General features: G+C 27.4%; 1 protein-coding gene across 1 annotated transcript in view; it reads right to left on the bottom strand.

Annotated features, from left to right (window-relative positions):
- Positions 1-18,939: 18,939 nt before the first annotated feature.
- LOC108690261 (lysophospholipid acyltransferase 7) overlaps positions 18,940-25,364 on the bottom strand; it is an 11,285-nt gene continuing 4,860 nt past the window's right edge. The window contains exons 2-6 of the mRNA XM_018197456.1: positions 23,977-24,248; positions 23,738-23,889; positions 21,479-21,687; positions 20,844-21,165; positions 18,940-19,192 (exon numbers count right to left, since the gene is read on the bottom strand). Of these exons, the coding sequence (XP_018052945.1) occupies positions 18,974-19,192; positions 20,844-21,165; positions 21,479-21,687; positions 23,738-23,889; positions 23,977-24,248 (1,174 nt within the window). The 3' untranslated portion in view covers positions 18,940-18,973. The remainder of the gene's footprint in view (positions 19,193-20,843; positions 21,166-21,478; positions 21,688-23,737; positions 23,890-23,976; positions 24,249-25,364) is intronic.

Here is a 25,364-nt window from a genome sequence, read left to right as displayed (position 1 = left end):
ATATATATATATATATATATTAAATCAATACTATGGATTTCACATCAATTTGGATACGTGATTAGTTTCTCTATAACATGAATATTCTTTTTTTTTTTTCTTATATGCTTCTTTATTCGCGCTATATACATAGTTTTGACAGTTACACCGCTCCTGTTTCATGATCAAATTAATAAAAATTTTGCTCGCGTGATTTAACTTTGGATTGTTCTTCGTATTTCAATAAGAAATTCTAGTTGGTAAATTTTATGATATAAGATTTTATGTATTACACATTTCATAAAACTAAGAATCTATATGTATCATTCGCTATTTTTGGTTAAGATCAATATTACAAACTGGAAGTAAAGGTCTTTACGATATTTTATTCTTCTACTTTTTGAATCATCTGTTTTTGAATTATCTGTTTTTTATCAGTATATTATAGTGTTACACTGATAAAACTCAGTGCATAATTTTCAACATTTCAAATTATGTTGACAAACATTGTTTGTGGATAAAATTTACTTGGAAATTTTTAGGTACGCATTGTAATGAGTATTTTACAACTCTTTTTGAATAAGATTCAAAACTCAGAGAATAAATGTAAAAGAATTATACTATGAAACTAACTTTGCGAATAATATCCGGATTATATAATATCTATTAAAATTAATATTAATATCTTATATTTTCGTTAATATAATATTTATAAGATTGTAATTTTGTTGACGAAATTAATTATATTTTTATTAATCTAATTAATATCAATTTTATAGATATCAAGACAATTGATTTTAAGTATAATGCAAATGTTTATATGATCATTTTTTAAGCTTTTACAAGAAAAAAATAAAAGATCTATTGATGTGACAATAATGAATAATATTTTTATGGTTATAAGATAAAATACAAATATAATTTCTTAAAAGTTTAAAATACAACAAATTGATTGAAAAATTGAAAAAAATATTTCGATAATTTTCCTAACATCCCACAAATAATGTTTGCCAACAATCTTTAGGTATACTAAGCTCAAAGGAAATCTTTTAATAACTGAGAATGGATTCAAAGTTTTAGGTTTATTTTCACGCACGACAATACATTTCTAGAAGTAAGTTTTGCGTTGATAGGCAATCGTCTATGTAAGTTTGCACTTCGTAGATTCATTTGTAATAAAGCGCAGTGAATTGCTGAGAAGACAAAACTGCCTACGTATTCTTTGTTTTTCCTTTGTGAATTTTAATGTGTAAATGGATGATCTATCTAAGTTATTTATTAAAATAACTTTTTAATTACAATGTATTAGGAACGAAGTATTATAAAGTAGCTTTTACTAGAATATAGATCTTTTCCAGGCACTATTAAAATAGTTGTCGCTGCTTATTCAGCTTTACTAATAAGGAAGATAATCATGTAAACATCTTATTAGTCTTGTGCAATATGATAGTAACAAAATATTTAGGCAAAATATTTGTATTAGGCGCATATATATGTATATATATATAATTCATTGAGTGATATGTAGGAGAAAGAAAAATATGTTTTCTTTTAGTAAGTACAATTTAATATATACATTCACAGTGTGTAAGAAAAAGATAATTTAAAATTATGAAAATGTTCAACATTTAAAAAATATATATTTAATATATGTTTCTTTCCGAATACATGTTACACATATGTACACGTTTATACATGTATATATAAAATATTAATATACATGTACGTATATAATTGCATTAATTTATATACATTAGAGAGGCCCTTATTTTTCGACTTTTGAATTTTGAATTTTTTCCGTGGCTCTCCCAAGAATCTGCAAAGAAATAATTTTTGCTAAATATCAGTTTGATCGGATAATGGAAACCCATATCTCTCTGGTTTGTTAAACATTTGAATTCCCTTGTATTAAATTTTCTACACTATCAACAGTTTTTAAAATATTTTTCTCAAAAATTAATGTAAGACTTATCTTCTTTTTATCATGTGTTTTATTTTTCTGCATCGTTTGAGATCTTATGTTTCATTTATACAATTAGGTGAATTGTTAATGACAAAGAAAATAAAAATAAATAGTTATTACATTTTTAAAATTATTTAAGCTGCAAAAATTGGACTAAAAATATCTATGGGCTAAAAAAGATATAAAACTAAAGACCAATGGTTTTTTCTTTTTTCTCTTTTTTCTTTTTTTTTCTTTTTTTTTTCTTTTTTTCCCCTTTTTTCTTTTTTTTTCTTTTTTTCCCTTCCTCCCCTTTTTTTTAAAGAATAAAACATTGTGTTTCTTTTTAAACATATTTTAATGCTTCAAACATGCTTTAAGTATTAGGTTGACAAATAAAGTATCGATTTTCTATTACTGTTAAGAGCAACTGTAATTTATTAAAAAATGAAGAAAATTTAAATTTACAAAAGGATTTTACAGTTTGAAAACTTTACTTTTAAAAACTTACTATATTTTTTGAGTTTGTGTGAGTTTGGTAATTTTTACATATAGAAAATTACTGAAAAAATGAAAAAAATGTTCTCTTTGTAGATCCGACATGCCACCTCCCCCCAAAATGTTTTTTTAATGTTCTTATGATTTTTTGTTCCTAAGTTATTCACGGATTAAGTAAATAGAGCATTCTAATTTTAATTGCTCATAATTTTTTTTTAACGTTAAAAATCATTATATCACAATAAAAAATTATAGATTCTTAAAGCTGAAATTTAGCTCTATCGAATGGTACAATCGTTATCTTTTTAAAAATATTGTAGAATACCTATTGGAAAAAAAATCACTATTTTATAATACGAAAAACCAACATTTTATTTACATCATAATCGTATTATAAAAAAACGTGTTTAAAACTTGTTAAAATCATCGATTAATAATAAGTATTAATAATAAGTGTTTTAAACTGTTTAAAATATGTTTTTTTTTACCAATTCTAAATAGTAATATGAACAACAAAATGAATTCAAAACATGATGAATTTCATATTTCTATTAATAAAACAGTTTTGTACTTTGTAATTTAACATTACGTAATAATTAGTAATTACATTATAATCGTAATTTTATTAGTCAGCACTATCTTGAATAATTTCCCAAGTTAATAAAAAAAATTTATGAAACTTCAATTCGATTCAATGTGTGAAATTGTGACCTATTTTTTCATAAACTATCAAACCTCGAAGTGATCTCATGATTTCAAAATTGATATTTGTATTATGTTATTGTCATCATTTCACACGTTTTTTGTTTAACAAGGTAAGATCCTTTCTTAGGCGGATTAATAAGGATAAATAAAATCTCCCTCAGAGCTACGTTCACCAAGTGCTACTAGAAGTATCATTTTTAAACAAGGATAAAATAAACTTAGATGACACTTGGATAGAAATCTGAACATAGTTTCTGGGAGGAGATTTCATTTCTTGTTGAATAAAAAAAAACGTGAAATGATGATAATAGTATGACAGATTTTGAAATAACTGTGATTTAATAAAATTTATAACAATTATGGGCATGATTTTTTACTTTTAAATCGAATCAAAGTTTCATAAATTTTTTTTTTTAGTAACTTGGCATTATTCAAGATAGTGTTGATGACTAATAATTATGATTGTAACTGTTAATTATGTAATGTTAAATGTAAAAAACCATTTTATTAATAATAACATGAAATTCATCACATTTTGTCTCTCAAACATACTATTAACACTTTCTTAGTCCATAGGTAATAAATTTTTGCAGCTTGAATAATTAAAAAATGCGATAACTATTTTTATCTGTTTAATTAACAATTTACCTAATTATTCAAAAGAAACATATAAGATTTTATACAATACAAGAAAATAATTTTTGTGAAAAATATGTTTTAAAAACAAATATTGATGATGTAGAAAGTTTAAGGGAACTTAAATGTTGTAACGAGCCGGAGACAGGTTCCCATTGTCGACATGAACTGAAATTTGACGAGGATTATTTTATTGTGGATTGAAATCATTTCATCTGGGAGGCGTCGCAGAAAAAATTTGGAAGTCGGAATATAAGAACCATCCTAAATTACACATTTGTATATGTATATATGTTACAGGCAAAGTGTGCATACAGTGTCGTCATTGCTCGAGTTGTTTGCTGTACAATGTCTGCATTGGTCGGACCGTGTCAACATTGCTTAATTCAATCACGTTTGGCAATACCGACACTGCCCACTTGCGAACTTTGCTCACAATATATATATATATATATATATATATATATATAGTATATACAGAATGTTCCGTAAGTTTTTGCCAAGCACTTTTCTGTAGATAGAGTGGACTAATCTTAGTTGAAAAGTCCTGTACCATTTTGCAATTTTTGCAATGGTTAACAAGATATTAATTATTAAAAGTACATTGAATATTGGTTTTCAATAATTTTTTACTCAAATACTATCAACTTTACAGAAAAATTGCAAAAGACAAAAATCATTTATTTTCTTCTCATAGAACTCTAAAAATTTTTTCAGAATTTTTTATCAACTTTTTAGTACTGATCAACTTTACAGAAAAATAGCGAAAAATAAAAGTTATTTATTTTTTTTCTCATAAAATTCTGAGAATTTTTTCAAAATTTTTGAATATTTTCTCATATTAGTAAAAATAAGAAAATGCAGTACTAAAAAGTTGATAAAAAATTCTGAAAAAATTTTTAGAATTCTATGAGAAGAAAATAAATGATTTTTATCTTTTGCAATTTTTCTGTAAAGTTGATAGTATTTGAGTAAAAAATTATTAAAGACTAATATTCGGCAAGTTTTAGTAATTAATATCTTGTACTATTGCGAAAATTGCAAAATGGCAATTAAAGAACTTTTTGACTCAGTTTAATTCACTCTATCTACACAAAAGCGGTCGGCAAAAACTTACAGGACATCCTCTGTGTGCGTGCGCGCGCATATAGGAAAATAGTAAAATTGTGCGCACTTAAGGGGAATTTATTGCTGTAATGTAATTTTTGAAGTTAAAATCGATGTAAACACGGAAATACAAAGTATAAACATTCTTCTAACGACACGCATTTTTATATTGCACAATTTTTCTTTTAATAATGTTGTATTTGGCAAAAATTCTTATTTTTACTAACATGAGAAAATACAGTATTAAAAAATTTTGAAAAAATTCTCAGAATTTTATGAGAAGAAAATAAACAATTTTTGTCTCTCGCTGTTTTTTTATAAAATAGTATTTTCTATAAAGTTATAAAAGAAGAAGCAAAAGCAAAAAATTTTTCGCGCGTCGGGTAATTGTACGCATGAGTTGGATAATGTACACAAAACTAAAACCGTAAGAAATTAATATAAAATTATTGAAATATTATATAAAATATTATATATAAATATTTCATGGAAAATGTTTCATGGAATGTTGATAAAAAAAAATGAAAAAATATATTATTATGTCAATATTAATACAAAATTAATATGAAATTTGAAAAAATAATATAAAAGTTGGAAAAGTTATTTAAATCAAATTATATTATTTAAATCAAAATCGCGTATGTAACTCTCAACGTCATCAGCTTCACTGCATTCTTCATGGATCCATTCAGAACACAGGCAGCATTGAAATCACTCAGTCGATCAAACTAAAAGCAACATAATGTCACTCAGTCGATCAAACTAAAAGCAACACAATGTTATAATTTCATACAATATATCTCCCATAAAACATAAAAAACAACAAAAAATCCAAATGACGTCAAAATAATTTTATTTTAATGTTTAAAGTAAATAAATAATTAAATTTTATATCCAAAAATCATTTTGACGTTAAAATACGTCATTTTGATTTTTTTCTCGTGACTTGGTGTGTCCCTTGGATTGTTATATTACTATTCACTATGTGTTATATTACATTTATATTGTGGAATACGAAATTACAAATTACATTAATATCATGTTACTTTTAGTTTATCGACTGGATAGAGGATTCCATATCTTCCGAATTTTTCGCAAATAGTACACTTTTCATTGGGAGGAAATTTAAATTGTCTTTCATGCGCACAATTTCCCGCCCAAAATTGATTTGATAAGAAAAACGATTACTAAGATTTTTTAACTTAATTCAATGAATAATAGCAAAAGCGCACATAATAATGCATTTTAGTAAGGTATGCACGATTAAATAAACAAAATAAGAATACCTATCATCTTATTTTCTGGATGCTAAAATTACTATCAATTTCACCTTTTCTCACTTTTGTCGTTAACTACATTTTCAAATTATATAACTTATGGTTATATAATTTATATATATATAATTTATATATATATCTAAAAAGAATACTAGAGAAAAGAATTAGTAAAGTCTCTAGCCTAAAATTTCTAGAAATTCGTGGTAGTGGTTTTATTTATCGAAAAAGTGCTGAACCAAACTGCTCACAATTATCCTATTTTCTTCTTTATATGTATACGCGTGTGCATGCGCGCGCGCGCGTTCACACACACACAAAACACAACACACACATATTGGATGTTTCATTTTAATTAACTCTTTATATTTCATTGCATATTTTTGTAGTTTATCTCGAGAATACTATAATGAAGTTTTAAATAACTTTAAAACACTATAATGAAGTTTTCTCTCATTAAATGCTTTCATACTTAAGTACTTTCGTATTAAATCATAAAGCTTAGAAAGTTACAATACCGGCATTGCCATTATCCAAGATGTACGACCGACGATTGAAACTTCTTGAATATTGTTCAGGATCATGACTTGATAACATTTTATATAAAAATGAATTTTTAGTGCAAAAATGAAAATAAGAGGGACCTCCAATAGCCTTGACCTTAAATGTTGTATTCATGTTATGATTCTGAACAACATTTAAGAAATTTGAGCTATCAGTTGAATACCTTGAATAATGCAAATGCCGCCGCGTCAACTACTATAACTTTCAAGCTTCATGTTTATTTTCATTGAGTATTTTTCAATATACTTAATGAAAATAAACTTCATTGACTAGTGTTTTGAAAGGATCTTGAGGTATGCTTTAAGAATACACAATGAAATATATAGAATTCCATTTAAGAAATTGATGTCGATCTTCACGTTAACTTCAAACAATTCTTCAAGATCAAATCAATGTGATACCATCTTATGCCTCCTTCGAAACCAAGCAACTTTTGTTTGAAACATTTTTCTCTAAAATGCACTATTTAAAAGATTTTGAAGCGTCAATTAAAATAAAACATCCATATACACATACACATATATAGTATGTGTTTCCAGAATGATCGCAAAATATTTCATGTATAGATAGAGCGGACTAAACTAAGTTGAAAAGCCCTCTGCCATTTTGAAATTTTGGAAATATTTAACGAGATATTAATTTCTAAAGAGCCGAATAAGCATGTATCCGTCTGGCTATATCGCCAAATGCATGCACATCGGTTTTGCTCGCTAGACGCTTAGAATTAGTTTCTTTCGCCGCGGTGCGTTTACTGTTTGTAATAAACAACTCCCCGCGCGTTTAGCAATCATGATGATGATGGGCGAGCATTTGTTGATATGATCGGATATGCATTTACTTGATCAATCTTTAGAAATTAATATCTCGTTAGCTATTGCGAAAATTGCAAAATGACAGAAGACTTTTTGACTCAGTTTAATCCGCTCTACTTGTACATGAAATATTTTGCGGTCGTTCAAAAACACACTGTATGTATGTATATGTATATACAGATTGTCTAATTAACAATTAAACTCAATACACTCCATGCAAACGGAAATTAAATTTAAATAAAAAAAACAACCAATTACGGAAAGACAAATGTAAGTGGGCACTATCAATGACTGATAATTAGTACTTAGTCGTCTTTTTGCTGCAATTATGGCTTCTAATTGTTGTGTACTATTTATTATAAAACTTAATTCCATATAATCTTTATCAATATCTTCAAAAACTGATTTAAGTTATTAAAAAAAGTCCATTTTGTTCTCTTGTCCAAGGGAATTTTGAAATCTAATATACATATTTTCAATCGGATTCAAGTCAGAACTCTATTTCATTTGAGTAATTTAATATTTTAATTACTAAAAATTTTTATACTTTTTTTGATAATGTGCTTCGGATCGTTGTCCTGTTGAAAAATAAATTCTTCCTCCAAATTCATGTTGCCTCTTCCAAATTTTCATTTATTATATTAATGTACTTATTGGCATTTATTATACCCTTAACTGATACCAAAGTTTCCATGAAAAAATAGCCCCACCATCAATGAACCGTCACCAAATTTAACTGTGGTGTAATGACTTTTTGTATGTTTCATTTTTCTTTTTTCAGCTATTTGCTTCTTTTTTAATTATCGCATTTCAAATTTTCATTCAATTGACTATACTATCTTCTTCCAGAATTGATATTTTATTACCATGATATTTCAATATCAATGAATTTCGTTCAATTATTTACATGCTTAATGGCCATATACGTATGAAAAAATACGTGTCTTTTACTTTGAACAACATATTCAAAATCAGAGTTTAACACCTCGGTGAATTTACCTGTAACTACTAATTATCAGTTATTGATAGTGTTCACTTATTTTTGTTTTTCCGTAATTGATTGTTTTTTTGTTTAAACTTAATTTCGATTTGCACAGAGTATGAATATTGTATAGATTAATTTTTTGTGTGAATCTCTTGTTGAGACATTCTACGTTACAATACGTGAAGTTGACTTTGTGAATTGCTTATTACAGTACAATTAAGTTCGAAGATACATTATCAATTCATTTTGATTGTAATATGTCCTCGTTTCCATCGATCTATTCGCACTTGTACCCCTACAGTCCTATAAAAAAAAAAGTAGAGAAACTATTCTCATACACGGATTCAACATCCATATTCTCTGATAACTAAGTTGTAATTTTATGGTGCCACAGGCGGTGGAAAGGAGTGGCGTGGCGCGGGTGTAGCCGATGATGGGGTAGCTGAGAGTAAGCAGTAAGCCGAGTAGCAGGGGGCTGTAAGCAGTTTGCAGTAGCGAGAGAGAGCGGTGTTGGTGGTGCGGTGCGATGCGGTGCGATGCGGTCCGGTCCATTCCGATGCAATGGTCTGGTGATCCGGTTCGTTTTGCGGGTTTGCAAAAAATCAGGGCGAAAGAGAGACGGGGAGATAGAAAGTGATATGTCGATCGACAGAGATAGTAAGAAAGGATAGATGCCAATTCATCTGCAAGTTAACAATCATCGCGGATCCACTGTCGACTTCCTCGGGCGTCGTCAGGGATGCAGTGTCGGGTTCTAGCATCGCGCGACAGACCATCACCAGATCTCGTGAACATAGAAATGATTACAGAACGTCATATTCATCGATCGATCATCGATAAACGGAGTCATGTGTTCATGGTAAACTCACAACGCACACATTGTGTGTAGAGTATGGTAGCTTTAACCTCAGTTATCACACTTTAGTCACAGTCACCACATTATTACTATACTAGTGCAAATTGGGCTTTTCGATTTTTCATTACGTATAACTTCGAAACGAAAAAAGCAGTTCAATTATATAAAAGTAGTTCAATTATATAGTTTTTTTTCAATTATATAATTTTCCTGAAAACTCATCGATAATAATAAAATTAAGCAAAAATAATATTTCATTGTAAGAAATTATTAATTAGGAAAGTAATAAATTGAAAAGTAAACTTTTTTTGAAAAATTGCTGGTGCGATTTCGCACTAGTGTGGTAACTGAGAGTTAAAACAATAAAATTAGGGAAGAATGTTTTATTCTGATTATTTCAGTTTGATATAATTTGAATAAACAAAAACTCCCTAAAAATTCCTTGCCGAAGATCATTTATTTTTGATAAAATTATTGAATATTCATATGAAGTATTACATTAAATTAAAATGTCTGAAAACTGTTGGATGTTTTTGACAAACTTTGGCCGTATTCTGATATGTACACTGCCACACTACTAAAAATTTATAGGGCATGTTACGTATACTATAAATTTTTAATATTGACAGTGTATATCAGAGCATAGCTTTTGACTGACTTTAGTATCAAGTTTTCCTTAATGAAATTATTAAGAAAAATCATCTTTCGCCATTTTCCAATTCGTTTTGATAAAATTTTGATACTAAATTTCAAATTTAATTTTTTTAAAGTAAAATGATTTAAAATTAATTAACGTGGAGAACCCCCGTATTAATTAACTAGTATTCATCGAGTTTTTCAAAGCCAATTTTTTTTATGATATAAAAAAGCTCATCAGAGCTTACATCAGTTGTTTGGATGCACAGAAAACTCTTTATTCTCGTATCGACAGTCAGAGATGAAATGAGAGTCAAAATAATAAAATCACGTAGTTATTGAAATAAAAATAAAAATTGGAACAAAGAGAGGAGAGGAAGAACAACGTCACAATTCCGTAAACAAATTCATATATAGTGAATCTAAAAAATTTGGCTATTCATTCACATGCTAGCTAATTTGATATTTGGATAAAGAAGAATGAGCTAAATTGTCGGAAATCATCATTTTAGAATTTGCGTTACTTATGTAATTTAGAATTATATTTTATATTGATAAGAACCCAAATTAAAGGGACGAAACATTTATTTGATTCGTTTTGTATTCATGAAAATAAAGAGTTTTCTGTGCAACCGAATAGCTGATGTAGGCTCTAATGGGCTTTTTTATATTTTTTACTGATAGATTCGAGCCTCATTTTATATATTTATTTTTTTATGATTCTTAAGATTAAAAAAACATGTCGCAGCGTTTTCAACATGCGACATGTTTGTTTTAGAGTTATAATTTCGAAAATCAGAAAAAATTTAGAATATGCTTATTTTTTAGGGAAAACTTGTCGAGGAAACAAAGAAAGAAAATGTTTTTTCTGTTTGCAGTAAAGAAATATTTTTTGAGACTTGATTGTCTCAAAACACATGTGCCGTTAATAGTTTTTATAACGGAACTAATTTTTAATGATTTAGCAATGCTTTTTATTGTTTTAATAGAAAATATTATGATATTCTAATTGTTCGAAAAAAAATAATAAATAGAACACATATTTTAAAAAAAAAGAAAAGTTGCTGGATCTCGAATCCGATTCGCCGGAGCAATTATTTAATTTTTCAGATTTAAAAAAATTAATAACTCGAAAAGGAAACCACATATTGATAAATGAACGCCTCGATGTGTGTGATTTCTTTTTACCTTAAGAATAATCAAAAATTGGCATCGAAAAACTCGATAAACACTTCTGAGGTTTCCCTTGTAAAAAAGGTAATAGTTTTTTTTAAATTTGTTTTCCAAAATTTAGTTTGTAAAAAAATTTCACTTTCAATCACATCTGGAAAATTATTGAGATTCAAATTTGGGAACATTATGTTTATAAAAGTAACGCGTTATCATTAGCTAGCTACTGTTAATTTTTGTAAAAAGTATTTTGTTACAATTACTTGCTACTAATTTTAAAATGTAACGCATTATCGTTATTTTGAAGATAACAATTCATTACTGTTTATTCTTTTGTTAAAGATATTAGATTACAAAATTACATTATTTATTTAATCCTCAGAATTCACAAAGCTAGCATAATTCCTTCCTTCCCTCTCCCCCCTCCAATTTTCATAGTTCAAACGTTTTTTTTCCGATTCCTTTTCACTTATTAAAAATATCTTTTATGCTACGACATTTTAGACTTTCTAACTCAAAAATTCTTTTTTTTTTTTTTCAGTCTTCTAACGATAGATTTAAAAAAATTAGTTAAAATCAATGCACTACAATCTAAAATATAAACAAAAGAAAATTGGGATACAAATATCCGGATGTGAATAGATAGGGACTTTTTTGAAATAAGAGTACTGAAGATTAATAATTAAAATTAATTGTAAAAATCAATATTAAAACTCAAAATTCTAAGCTAGCTTATATAAGTCTTATAGCTTATATAAGTTTTTCTTTATATTAAACTTGTATCTAATAAATCTTTGAAAATTTTTTACATTAATTTTTTTTACTATATATGTTATTAGGAACTTGTAATTTACAAATGCAGATTTTTAAAATTATTTTTAAATATTGATGTTATTAAGAGTGCAATTCCAATATTTATTGCCAATACTGAAAATTTATAGTTCATGTACATATACACTACAGATTTTCAGTATTGATAGTGATTATCGGAATGCAGCCTAAGATATGAGGTATAATTTTTCGATATTTAAATTTCTGTTATAAAATATTTCTAGTCAGTTATATAAAAATATGTGATCTATTGAATAAAGATAATAAGGAATTAAATGCGATAATAAGTAATTGCAGAATTCATTACTGTTACTGTAAAAATATAACAACATTATCGTTACAAACAGAAAATGTAACGATTATAAAACAAAGTACGAACGAAAACGATAATGGCGTTACAAGTAACGTGTTACTTTTCAACTTCATTGAGATCTCGTCATCTCCGCTAAAAAAAATTGAATCTAAATTGATCAAAGAATCTGTTATTAAGAGAATATTCAACATTTTTTAAATATCTTATATTGTTAAATATCTTATATTATCTTATTGTGAAACCCTTTCACAATACAATTTTTTTACAACGAAAAATATATGTTTGTATTATAATTATTTTAAATGCAACAACATTAATAATTGAGCTTGATACTGAATTGCTATAAATAATAACCGGTAAGAAATTGCGCGAAGGTCTTATAAGAATCTTTAGTTCGATGTCCTCTCATAAAAAAAACTGCCATTGACTGTGCTTGTATCATTCGTAATCATTCACGTATAATTCGTTCTCCTAGATCGTTTCCATAGCATATTCATCGACAAAATTAAGAATGCTCATTTATTCTGATCGCTTGAAATAATTCATATTCAATGCCATTAAAAAATTACTATATAATTTACGTAAAATATATCTATTTAAAATATACCTATTTTTTATATAAAATTATTTTAAAGAAACACATTTATCTGTATATATTGTAAAGTCTTAAATTTCTTCACACAGACATATTGAATTATGATATAAAAAACTATAAATTGTATGATTTTTTTCTTCCGTCTATATACGTTAAAATAAATTGATTTTTTTATTTTACTTACGTATTAATATATGCATATATAAGATAAAAATATGCTAAAATGTTCTATTTTTCGCAATAAATTTATTTACATTTTTTTGTAAGTATGTTAACATGTTTTTAATAGGATGCCAGATTGAATTATTAAATTGCTTATCAATCTAATTTGTGATATTATAATAGTTGAGTGTGTTTTATAAGTTCGAAAAATCATTTCGGCGCGCAGTTCAAATAACTACATATTTAGTATATAAATTTACATAGAAATTATTTAAAAGCATTGAAAATCCAGCTTTAACCGGTATAGGCTTCTAGTTCATCGATCTAGTGTTCTATTTTTATTATAATAAAATTTACAGTCATGTGCAAAAGTATTAGGCACTTACAATTTTCTCCCATTTTATGAAAAGTTAAATATTTCGGCGAAAAGAAATCTCAGATTTTCGACCACGCATCTTAAAGCGTAAAAATAGGGTTTTAAATCTGCGTTCGAATCTCTTGTCTGATATTTTGTGATATTTTGTTCTTAAGTTTACATAAAATTGAAAAATAATATCTTTGCAATATTTTTGTCTTTAATGCGCTACAATTTAATGAAACATAGCAAACAAAATTTAATATGAAAGTATCTGAAAGTAGGCTTCCTAAGCTTTAAAATATTGTTTGAAAAAAATTTGTACGATAATTTTTCGCAAAAATATCGAATTATCATTATGTGTAAAAACTTTTTTAAAATTGATGATCGAATAAAATTTTTAAAAAAATTGAAAAAAATTTATATGAATCAAGCACATTACGAGTATAACAATTATTTTTCCTCTTTTTTCAATATATTTTTAGTTTCGAATTAAAAAATATATTTTAGAAAATGTAAGTTTTTACACAATAAGATTTCATATAATAAAAAATTCGATAGCTTTGCAAAAAAATTATTATATTGTACAAATTTTTTTCAAAAAGTATTTTAAAGCTTAAGAAACCTACTTTCAGATACTTTCATATTAAATTTTTAGTTGCTGATGTTTCATTGAACTTATAACGTTTTAAAGTGAGACAAAAATATTGCAGATATCACTTTTCAATTTTATGTAACTTAGGAACAAAATATTGTAGACAAAAGATTCGAACGCAGATTTAAAGCTCTATCTTTATACTTTAAAATGCATGGTCTCTTTGAGATTTTTTTCGTCATTTATTTAATTTTTCATAAAATGCGAGAAAATTGTAAATGCCTAATACTTTTGCACATGACTGTATATTGGAAATATACGTTTAATTTTTATTTTGTTATATTGTTTTAATTTATATATTTATATGTATATATTAATATATTGTATATTATATATCTTACTTAATACTGACTAATTTTCAGTCGAAACAGTTATTTTAATCGGCAATGAATAAGAAATTACAAATGAGCAAGGATAAATAAGTTATTCCATATATGTCTTACAGAATTTTTGCTTTGCATTTTCAAATCTTTTAGTCAAATAAATTGTCAATACATTTTATACACTAGAGAATATCGACAATAAAATGTCAAATTTAGAAAATTTCAAGATATGTAAAAGTAATTTCAAAGTTTTTAATATCGACTAAATTAAAGTAAAGAGTTTATTAGCGAGACACATTGTTATCTCATTTCTCAGATTCAGACAATCAGTTGATACATCGGCTGATTGAGAAAGGTTTAATACCCGGCGGCGCCACATCAACCAAAAATAATTAAAAGAAACGAAGGCTCTCTCTTGAATGTTCCCCTGAGATATTTTTTCCGTGTCTTTCTTTCAGGTATAAATATCAATCTACCTATGGGTACATTATAAATTAATGTAAGTATTTTTATATAAAATTATTTATAGAAGTGACATAAAATTTTATTCTATAGAGAGACAACATATACGGCGGTGGATTGCGGAGATGTGCAAAATATATGAAAGGTATTATCAATAAAATGTATTAAATAGAGAAATAGACTTTTTATTATGTGCTCTTCTCGACAACTTAGAAGTGTTGCTCTTGAATATCTTTTACATTCTAGTAATATATATGACAATTTTCTTTTTCTGACTCTGTAAGATAATCTTGTAGCAAATTTAGCAAATCTTAAGATGTGTAGGATATTCATTAACAAGTGATATTCGGATTTGTACTTGTGATATTTTTTAACATTCAACAACCGTGACAAGTAAAAAATATTAACAATAGTCGCTATTAAAAATTACAAACCGAGAATAATATATTATTTCGGTTTGAAAACAAATCTTTTGAAACTTTAAAGCTAGCACTTACTGTTTTTTATTTAAAAAATATTTTCTCTCTTTTAATAATGTAGAATCACTTTCACTTAATATTTTCATAAAATGAAATTACTTTTCGAATTCTATTTAAAATCTTAAATTAGTAGATATATACATTACATAATTAATGGACTTGAAAAAAATACGAATTCGACGTTTAATGTACATAATTTAACATACATAGTATTGTGTAACAATGAATTATTATTTTTGTTTGTATAATTATTATAACTAAACAAATAGACCCAATTTACTTCTTTCGAAAAAACATTTTTGTTTGTGTAATTATTATAACTTAAACAAATAGAAATTTATACAAATTTATACTTCTTTCGAAAAAACATTTTTTATTATCAATATCAAAACAGCAATTTAAGTATTTAGAACATCTTAAAATATTTTTCAGAATTTTTTCAGATTTTAAAATAAAATATCTTTTATATATACAGATTTCTTAACATATGGAATCTACTTCGGCAGCGGATAGGAGACACTTTAATAATGACAAAAGTTTATATAGACATTGTAATTTATTTATATGAAATTATTTCAGAGTTACAGTCATTTTTGTTTTCCAGTAATACGTAGCTTATTTTCATGGGTTTGAAAAAAAATGATTAACTTTGATTTACTTTTATTAAGTAACGCTCGACATTTTCTTGATATTTCCTCGATATTTTCTTGATATCAAAAATTTTATTCATTACGTTTATTCAGTTATTTTAGTTTGTTCTTTTGCTAAGAATATTTAATTCAATTTGCTATGCGTTAAAAGTAATAATAAGTATTCAATTCAGGAAATAGCAGACATACGTTTGATGTATGAACGTGCCAAATGTAATTGAAAGTATCCCGTTTGATTACGGATTTTAATTACTCTCACCAATCTCGTTAAGTTAACCGACGGTTACATGAGATTCGTTTAAGATCCAATTTCACAACTCATAATTAAGTCTTAACCGAGGTTCAACTTATTCATTGTCTCTCTTTAATTCAAGAATATAATAGATAAGAAACAAGTTGAATCTTTGTTAAGAGTTAACCATGAGTTGTGGAAGTGGACTTAAATGAGCCCCATGTAACCGTCAATTAACTGAGGTTGGTGAAATAGACTCGTTGCGATTGACCATAATCACTTACAGCGATCAATGCCTAGGGACTTTCCACTGTTCAAGCAATGTGAGTGATTGGTCAATTGCAACGTAGTCAAACGGGTGCCAATCAATGTAAGCCGAAGTAAGATGTCTACCTACACAGATTATTTCCCGAATAGATATATATCAGATAAGAAAACATTTCAATTGCATCATAAAGAATAAAAACCAGGAGACCGAACTGGGCTTTTAAAAAATATATGTAAAACCAGATTTCCGAATTAGTATTGATGGTGCTCAATAGGTAGCGTTCGAATCGCAAAACTTTTACGCACACATAAAACTCATACGCTTATGCATATACAATCGAACACACAACCAAAGAGTAGAACATTATTTTTTTAACATGTTTTGACTAGTTTTGAAAAATCATTCGCCCGCAGCGAACACATCTCGGATCGGATATCTTTTTCTTGTATATTTTTGAAAGTGTTGCTGACTTTAAGCATTGAAATTATAGCCGTCCCGTGGTTTTGAATGATCCGTTCGTCCTAATGCGCGTCCGTGTGACGACATCGACGCAGACGCCCGGTGTTCAGCGGGCTTCGCCATTTTTGTGGGCATTACATCATTTTTTTTTTTAGTTTTTGTATCTCGTAAGACATCTGATCTAGTCATATCGGCCTTCGTTCACTATTTTAGGAGCCATTAAAGAAAATCATACTTTGACAATAAACAATGGATACTTTCCATTTGATGACACAAGTCGATACAAGTGTCGTTCTACCTTTATCACTCTGATTGTCGAGAAGAATAGAACGATGCTTGTATCGACTTGTGTCATCAAATGAAAAGCACAGGGAATAACGAGCCAATTAAAGTTCCGGGATATAAATTCGATACAACCTACTAATATAAATCACTACAAGGACGCAAGGAACAAAAAACGGCACATATAAGAATAATTTTTTGACACATTAGAATTTCATTGCTTGTTGCCTGATCTGTTTTGAGATTACATGTTTATTCGCGAAGTTTGGAATAAATTGAGCATTAAGAAAAATTAATTCAAATTGGCAAAATAGTTACGAAAAATATTACAAATAACAATCCAATTTATATCTCATAATTGTTGACACATGTCTGTACGGCAATTGCGATATAAAAGATAAGAAAAATATTAATTGCATAAATTAAGTCAAAAAGAACGTATAGATTTTCAAAATTCATCAATTAAGCATACCATTCTTTCAGAAATAAGATATTTTTTGATTTTTTGAATATTTTATTTAAATAAAGAAGCTAAAGGAGAGTACAAATTTTTGCGATCGTTTAGGAATCGTTTAATTTTTACATTAGGTGCATTCAAGTTGACAAAGCGGCTAGCCTGCTCACCGAGCAAATAAATATAATTGTTGCTTATAGACCCAACTAATAATATACAATCGCTCGGTAAGCATGCCTGCCACTTTGCCATCTTGAATTTTCCCATTGTCTTATGCATTTTTCTTCATGGATACCGAAAATTATCATAATAATAACACTCAAGCAAAAATTAATACAACGATATAAAATTAATAAAATTATCCTTGCATTGATCGTTATGAGGGACGGGGGAGGGAAGGAAATAATTAGTTTTTTAAATTATTAAAGCATAATTGACAGCGATTTTATAATTTTATTAATTTCATTTAACGTTTGAATCTCTGAACGATCGCAAAAATTTGTCTTCTTTAGTTCTAGTTCTTCTAAATAAAATATTCTAAATAAAATACGATAAATACTAAAGACAGCGGACCACCTCTGATGATCTTGACATATATTGTCAAAGTTATGGCCCTGAATGAGTCTAGGAAGATTTTAGTCCGCACTCATTATTCATTGAAAAGTTATTAACAAAATATGTTTTTTATAAATAGAACACAAAATTTACCCCATCCTCCCTGCTTACAGAAATTAATAACTTTCCACGCAAACCGAAGTTCATCTCACAATCAGATAAAGATTGAGTAGGTCAGGATAAATCGGGATGAGGATGTAGGGAAAGGAGCGGAGCCCTGGAAGAAAGATTGAGAAGTTCTTTGACACAATTGCATGCTTTGCAAATCAAAGATGGTTATTTCGAATATTCCTATAAAGATAAGCAATTATACATTACTGGAGAAAAAATATGACGAATGAAATAATTCTGAAACAAAATCAAAAGGATACATGTCTATAGGACCTTTTTTCATTATGTAAGTATTTCCCATTCAAAGTGCATTTCATATGTTAGGAAACATTTTGTATAGCAGTTTACGTAAGATTTTTTTAATATAAAGAAAATATTAAATCATACAAAATACTAAATCATACAAAAAAATAGCAATTATAAAAAAATATCAAATAATAATTGAAAACCGATTTCCTCTAGTGAATCAACAGTTTAAAAAATGGTTAAATCGAAACATGTTTCTCTCGCGTTGAAATGCGAATCTCTTTTTTTTTTTTAAAGCTAACATAAAGCAAGAAAAATTATTTCTTTTTGTGTTCTTCCGTTTGTTGTTTAAGAGAGCGAGTTTTTAGGATTCGTAAGACGAGATAGGCTACAAGCCCTAAGATATGTCCGGAGAAATATAAACTTTTGTAAAAATGTATTATTTCTTGGAAGCGCAGTAATTGGAAGGGCACGCCAAGATATGCCATGCATGTAAGTTTCGCCCACCAGAGGAAGACTCTCCAAGCCTTCTTGCCCTGCATTTCATTGTAAGAAAATATTATAAATAACGTGAATTAATATATTGGCAATATATGAGAACATCGGTTTAGAAAAATTTTGTTTTATTTAAAAAAAAAAATATATATATATATATATCTTTAATCTCACACGGTCTCAAGATCTAATCTCATTAATCTCAAGATATTTATAAGTTTAATCTAAACTTAATAAGTATGCATGATTAAGCTTGATAAATATGACTTATATAACTCAATTTATATATTACATTTTTTCGTAGAAAATTTTTAAATTTCGAGATAAACAAAATTCTTCAAATAATGATTCACAAAGAAAGGATATCTTTCTAAGACGATATTCTCTGATATAATATATTCTGGATATTTCTTCATCACAGAACGTGTTTACTAATTAAAGAAATAAAAATTATAAAGACTTTTATATATCAAATAAAAAATATAAAGTAATAATATGATTTAAAAAGAATCAAAACAAGCTTTTCATGATATTAAAGTATATTTAATTAAAGCTTAATTAAATGGAAGAATCCGTTTTGACTCATAGCCATATTATAACTATATATATTTTTATTTGTTTATTAATAATCAATAAGACACGTGAAGATATGTGAAGATATGTGAAGACACTATAACGCTAGCTAATTTGTGATGAGAATTAATAAAACATGAAAACATCTATAACTATAACTCGAAAATAAGATCAGATAAAATAAATGTTTATATGAATGTTTTCTTTTTGTGTTATTTTTGCATCTCGAATTCATTTTTGAAGTTATGCCCACATGTTATGAAATATTCTATTCCAATTATTACACTAATATATACTAATATAAGGAATAAAAATAATTACTGTAACTGCCGTTATTTACATCTTAATTATCTTGTTCTAATACTGATTTAATAGTGATGTTGTGAATTTTTTTATTATGTTGACAGATGTAACAGAATTGGAACAGTCATAATTATTTGTAATTATTACGGATTGGAAAAGTCATTCGTTGCTTATTAGTTTTTAATGTAATTTGTAATGGAGTAACTTTGCGGTGTTACTCGTTACTTATTATTTTTCTCAATGAATAACACGTAATGGTATTTTTTTTTCAAAGGTAATTTACTTTTCAAAGTGACTTTTTTAATGTAATCTTAACATTAATTATCATTACAATTATAAAAAATTGCAACATCATTATTAAATTGATATTATAAAAAGTAACCATAAAGTAACGGAAAAGAAACTTTTCCATTCTCTGCTAATATAATAATCAAAACAATTATAAATTGAAGAAATGCGATTAAAATGTGCGAGTATTATAAAGCAGAATTTTTTATCTTTATGTTTCATTTTTTCATTACAATACTTTTTTTGTATGATATTTTACTTTTTTTATAAGTAAATCCTTCCTGAATTTTAATTTTGGAAAATTTAATTTTTTTGCAACTTTGCTTATAACTTTTGGAAAAATTATTTTTTTTAATTTAACGATCAATTAACATTCCATTTTTATTTTTTGTCATTAATAAAAAAATTAATCATTTCCGCTTAAGAAATCCATTTTATCCTATCTTTTTCTATTAGTAGACAATATCAAAATAGATTTTACATATCATTAAATCTCTATATCATTAAATTTACGTATAAACGACTTACAAATTCATTTTCTTCGTATTGATTATAAAATTTAATACAGATGTCCTCGAAAGGTAGATAGAACGGGACTTGACAGATGCAAAAGTAGTAGCCGGCAGCATAACCATGCCATAGAGCAGATAAAGTCATTGTAGCGATGGTTCTTAAACCTTTATGAGGGAATCTTTTGTAAACGCACATAGCCATCCAATATTGTACGCATGTATTCCACATTTTCATCGTGTGCCTGACAAACGGAGAGGATTCCACTTCCCACACATTCATGTTATGCACCGTTTCGAAATCCTGTTTCTCTTTTTCCATTCTCTCGTGATCAAGCGATCTGAAAAAATTATTATATTAACAGATTGCTTGCTTATGAACTTCCCATATTCTCTGATTATAGATACAAGGAATGCTATTAGGGAAAAATACGCAGAGATGCAATTTACTCCTTTGCAGGGATTATTTTTTGGTGCCCCAGAATAATCATGCAAAAGCTGATCAAAATCCGTGAAATACATATGTGATCTCTTCTTGTTAACTGAGAAACGGGATAATAATACGGCGTATAAATGTAATCATGTAAATCATTGGCTAATAGAAAAGCGGCTTGCTGAATATAAATATCTCAAAATGGAATAACGAAATCGTACAATTTTTCGATCATTTTGTAATCGCGTGGGCCTAGACCAGGTACGGATTGACAGCAGACCGGGTAAGCTCCTAATCCTGACATTTGGCAAACACATTCGGCCAACGCCATACCGATAAACATTCTCAGTCGAAAACCAGCGAATGCCGGATACATATAGAAAAATCTATAGAGGAAACAGTGCTCTTCGAACATTACTGTTTGCGTGTACTGAAATCGAAAAGGATGAATCATTAAAATTATTGTAATGATTATGCTGTCACCACATTTGCAATCAGAAAACGTAATTAGAAATTCAATTTCAGATTGAAAATTAGTATGAATGGGTATCTTATTGCACAATAGTATTTCATAGACGAATCAATATTTCATAAGTTGTATATACAACATATTTTAAAAAACTTTTGATTAACAAATATATTGACAAGGGACATTACACTGTCCGTAATCGATTTGATTCACCTTGAAGTATGTTGATAAATATAATTAAAAAATCTAAGAATATTTTTTTATACTGGTAGAATCTCATATGTTTAGGAAATATCCCTTCGAAAAAAAAAAAATGATACTTTTCTTTCAAGGCAAATATCGTCGAAAGTATAAAAGATAGAAAAAAAATTTTCAAATAAAAGTTGTATGGTTTCAAGAGTACTTTTTTTACTCCATATAAAAATGAATTCTCCATTGAACAAAAAATAATAAATAAATTATACGAAAAGATGTAAAATCAGTCACAGAATAAAATTAAAGATGTATAACTATCATGTAACAACTGTATCAGATGTAAACTTATAAGGATCCTCGTCCTTAATTTTCGAAAAACAATGTAGTTTATAAAATTAAGTGCAATAATTGTGATGCATCATATATAGGACAGATGAGGAGATAGCTAAAAACACAAATCTTATATATCGAAATTATATATTTTGGAACACGTCTTCTCGTTCTGTATAATCAAGCATAGAACTAGAATATAGAACTAGAATATATTTTGATTGGAATAGTATTGAAATCTTTGATGAAGAATCATGTTATAATAAGCGGTTAGTTTCGGAGATGCTACATATTAAAAAACAAAAAAATAGTCTTAATCTTCAAACTAATAGGATAGAATACTGAGGATTTACATAAAGTCTATATTCCGATTGTAAACAAGGTCTGACTTTGCATTGCCAAGATCACACTCGTTCGATTATTTTTTGTCTAGTCAGTATTGTAACAGTTGACATCTTTAATTTTATTCTGTGACTAATTTTACATCTTTTCATATAATTTATTATTTTTTATTCATTGGAGAATTCATTTTTATATGGAATATGACTTTGTTGCTCTTATTTATTGGACTACGTATAATTACTTATAATTACACTAAGTAATTTTGACGAGTATCGTAATAATAAAATGTAATAACTTTTCTGAAAAATTGGTGAGTGTTTATCGAGGTGACATGTTTGCTTTCTTTAGAACTTAATATAATTAATAAAATTTACAATGTTAGAACATTACAAAATTCTTTTCAATTGATCTTCTAATCTTTTGGCGAGCAATTTCTGTTCCTCTGTTCAACTTTCATCCAGTCTTTCGATTTACATATACATTGAATTCCATGACTATTAATACTGTTTTATTGTAACAACTTTGCGTTTATTATATCTGAAGAAAGCCTAGAAGTCGAAACATGTTATAAATCAATTAGAATATATTTATGTTTATTTTGTAAGTTTTTCAACATAAAATTTATATACTTTAGACTCTTAACATGCCTTATATTGTTTTTATTATTTACTAATTAAGAATCATTTTGAATTTTTTATTTCGAACAAGCAGAATCTCCCCGCTCCAACTATGGAAGCCATGTGCAAACGTTTTTTTTACATAAAAATTTCTACAAATTGTTTAAATATTAATAAGTGTATAGAAAAAAAATTGATATCAATAACTTTTATGGATTCTTCGTAAATAAATTCTAGAAAAAACCGCCTATTACACTAGAATACCTCCTTAAAGATTTTATTCCCTTATTTATTGTATGATCAATTTTTATCTTAAACATTTTTGTTGCGATGCATACTTCCAGGGATAATAAATACTTTAAATGTCTTATCTTGTATTTTACAAACTCAGTGCAATAGCACATATTGTATAACAATAATATTAATTGTCTAGGAGCTACTGTCAATAATAATGCAATAAGATTAAAATTATCCCATTCTATCGCAAAGTTTATGTTTGGCTCTTTGTAATGTAATGTGAACATTACGTCGCTGGGAAAGAGATAGTTTATCACTAGAAACAACGCGATGAACGCCGTGATCTGTTTGAGCTTGTAATAGGTGAGTGGCCACGGATCAACATAGTTGGAAAACGGTCTATGCAAAGAGTCCCAGTACGTCCTGTAACGGTAATACGGACCTGCAAAAATAAATTAATATAATTTGTATTTGAATTTTTGCATATTTATTATAATTTTGTGTCTATAGTTATTTGTTTTTATCTTACCTGTTAGTACACCCATATAACCAAAGCTATAATGTATCACATCCATGAAATTAATTTTCTTGAGCGCATCGGAATTTGCTCCTTGAACATCATCGGCTGGCGCAGTTGCTGCCGAGTTGATTTCAAATGCTAGCCCGGATAGCTTTAAGGTGAGAATCATTACAACGAGATTCGTGTGAGTTGGTGGACTCGGTAAACCAAAATAGTCACCCAATCGAAAGATTACCAGTAAGTAGAAAAAGGAGAAATATAGGCTGATCAAGTGACATTTTCTGCAAGATCAAAGTCTATCGAATCACTCCTGTGACGGATACAATTATATGGTACTCCGGATTCGGGAAAACCTGGATTTCTTGTTTCTTACATTTTTTATTAATATATTTATTAATATATTTTTTATTAGTCTATAGATTAATTCCTCAAAAATTTTTTTATTATATAAATATACATAAAATTTTAGTAAGTGTATCGTTGAGAATATTAGCCATGATTTTCCTTTATTGGATTACCATTACTTAGCTACGCTAAATGTTGAATATTTCATTTTGAGTATGCTCTACCGATTTGCAGAATTCCACTTAAATATGTATTTTATTTATAATTATTTTGAATATGAGTGAGAGAGAGAGAGAGAGAGAGAGAGAGAGAGAGAGAGAGAGAGATATGTTGAATAGTATGCATTATTATATGTAATTGATTGGACTATTTCATTCGCTGCAGTGCCATGTTTTAAGCAAATATAAGTTGAAAACTCTCAAGTCAATCATCAGACTGAATAATGGAATTTTAGTGCGCTTATCAAATTTATCATTTGTATTAAGTAAAATTTAGAATGTACATCGAAAACTAAAGGCTTAATAAATAATAGCTTTAAAGAAATATTGTTTTTATCATTGTTTTTTTTTTAGAAATTTTATAATATAAAACATTCACCTGATATCGATTTTAGACTATTAGTCATGTATGCTATATCTTATGATATATCTGATGATATATCTTAAATGAAATTTAATTTTTTTTATGTATTTTCGTATGTACTCTATATTAAAAAACAATAATTTATGATGATGATATTTTATATTTTATTTTGCAACATATTTTGACATAAAATATAACATTTTATAAAATATTTATTTCAATAAACTCAATTCTTGTTTTAATCTTTTCCTGCTCAATTGAATATAATGTCCGATCATGATTTTAAAAAAATCATATTTTTGAAAAATTTTGAAAAGTTACAAAAAGGATTCCAAACTGAAGACCAAACTCTAGAACAGCGTCATTGTTTTACTGATAAAATGCAATTTATACACCTTGTAAAATTTACGAACCTCAACATATCCTTGCATATTACTATAGTAGTAGACAGTATCACATATATATATATA

This window comes from Atta colombica, unplaced genomic scaffold (genome assembly GCF_001594045.1).
Source record: "Atta colombica isolate Treedump-2 unplaced genomic scaffold, Acol1.0 scaffold300, whole genome shotgun sequence".
NCBI classification, from domain to species: Eukaryota; Metazoa; Arthropoda; class Insecta; order Hymenoptera; family Formicidae; genus Atta; species Atta colombica.
The sequence above is the reverse complement of the archived record's forward strand: the minus strand, read 5'-3'. Positions and strand labels throughout refer to the sequence as shown.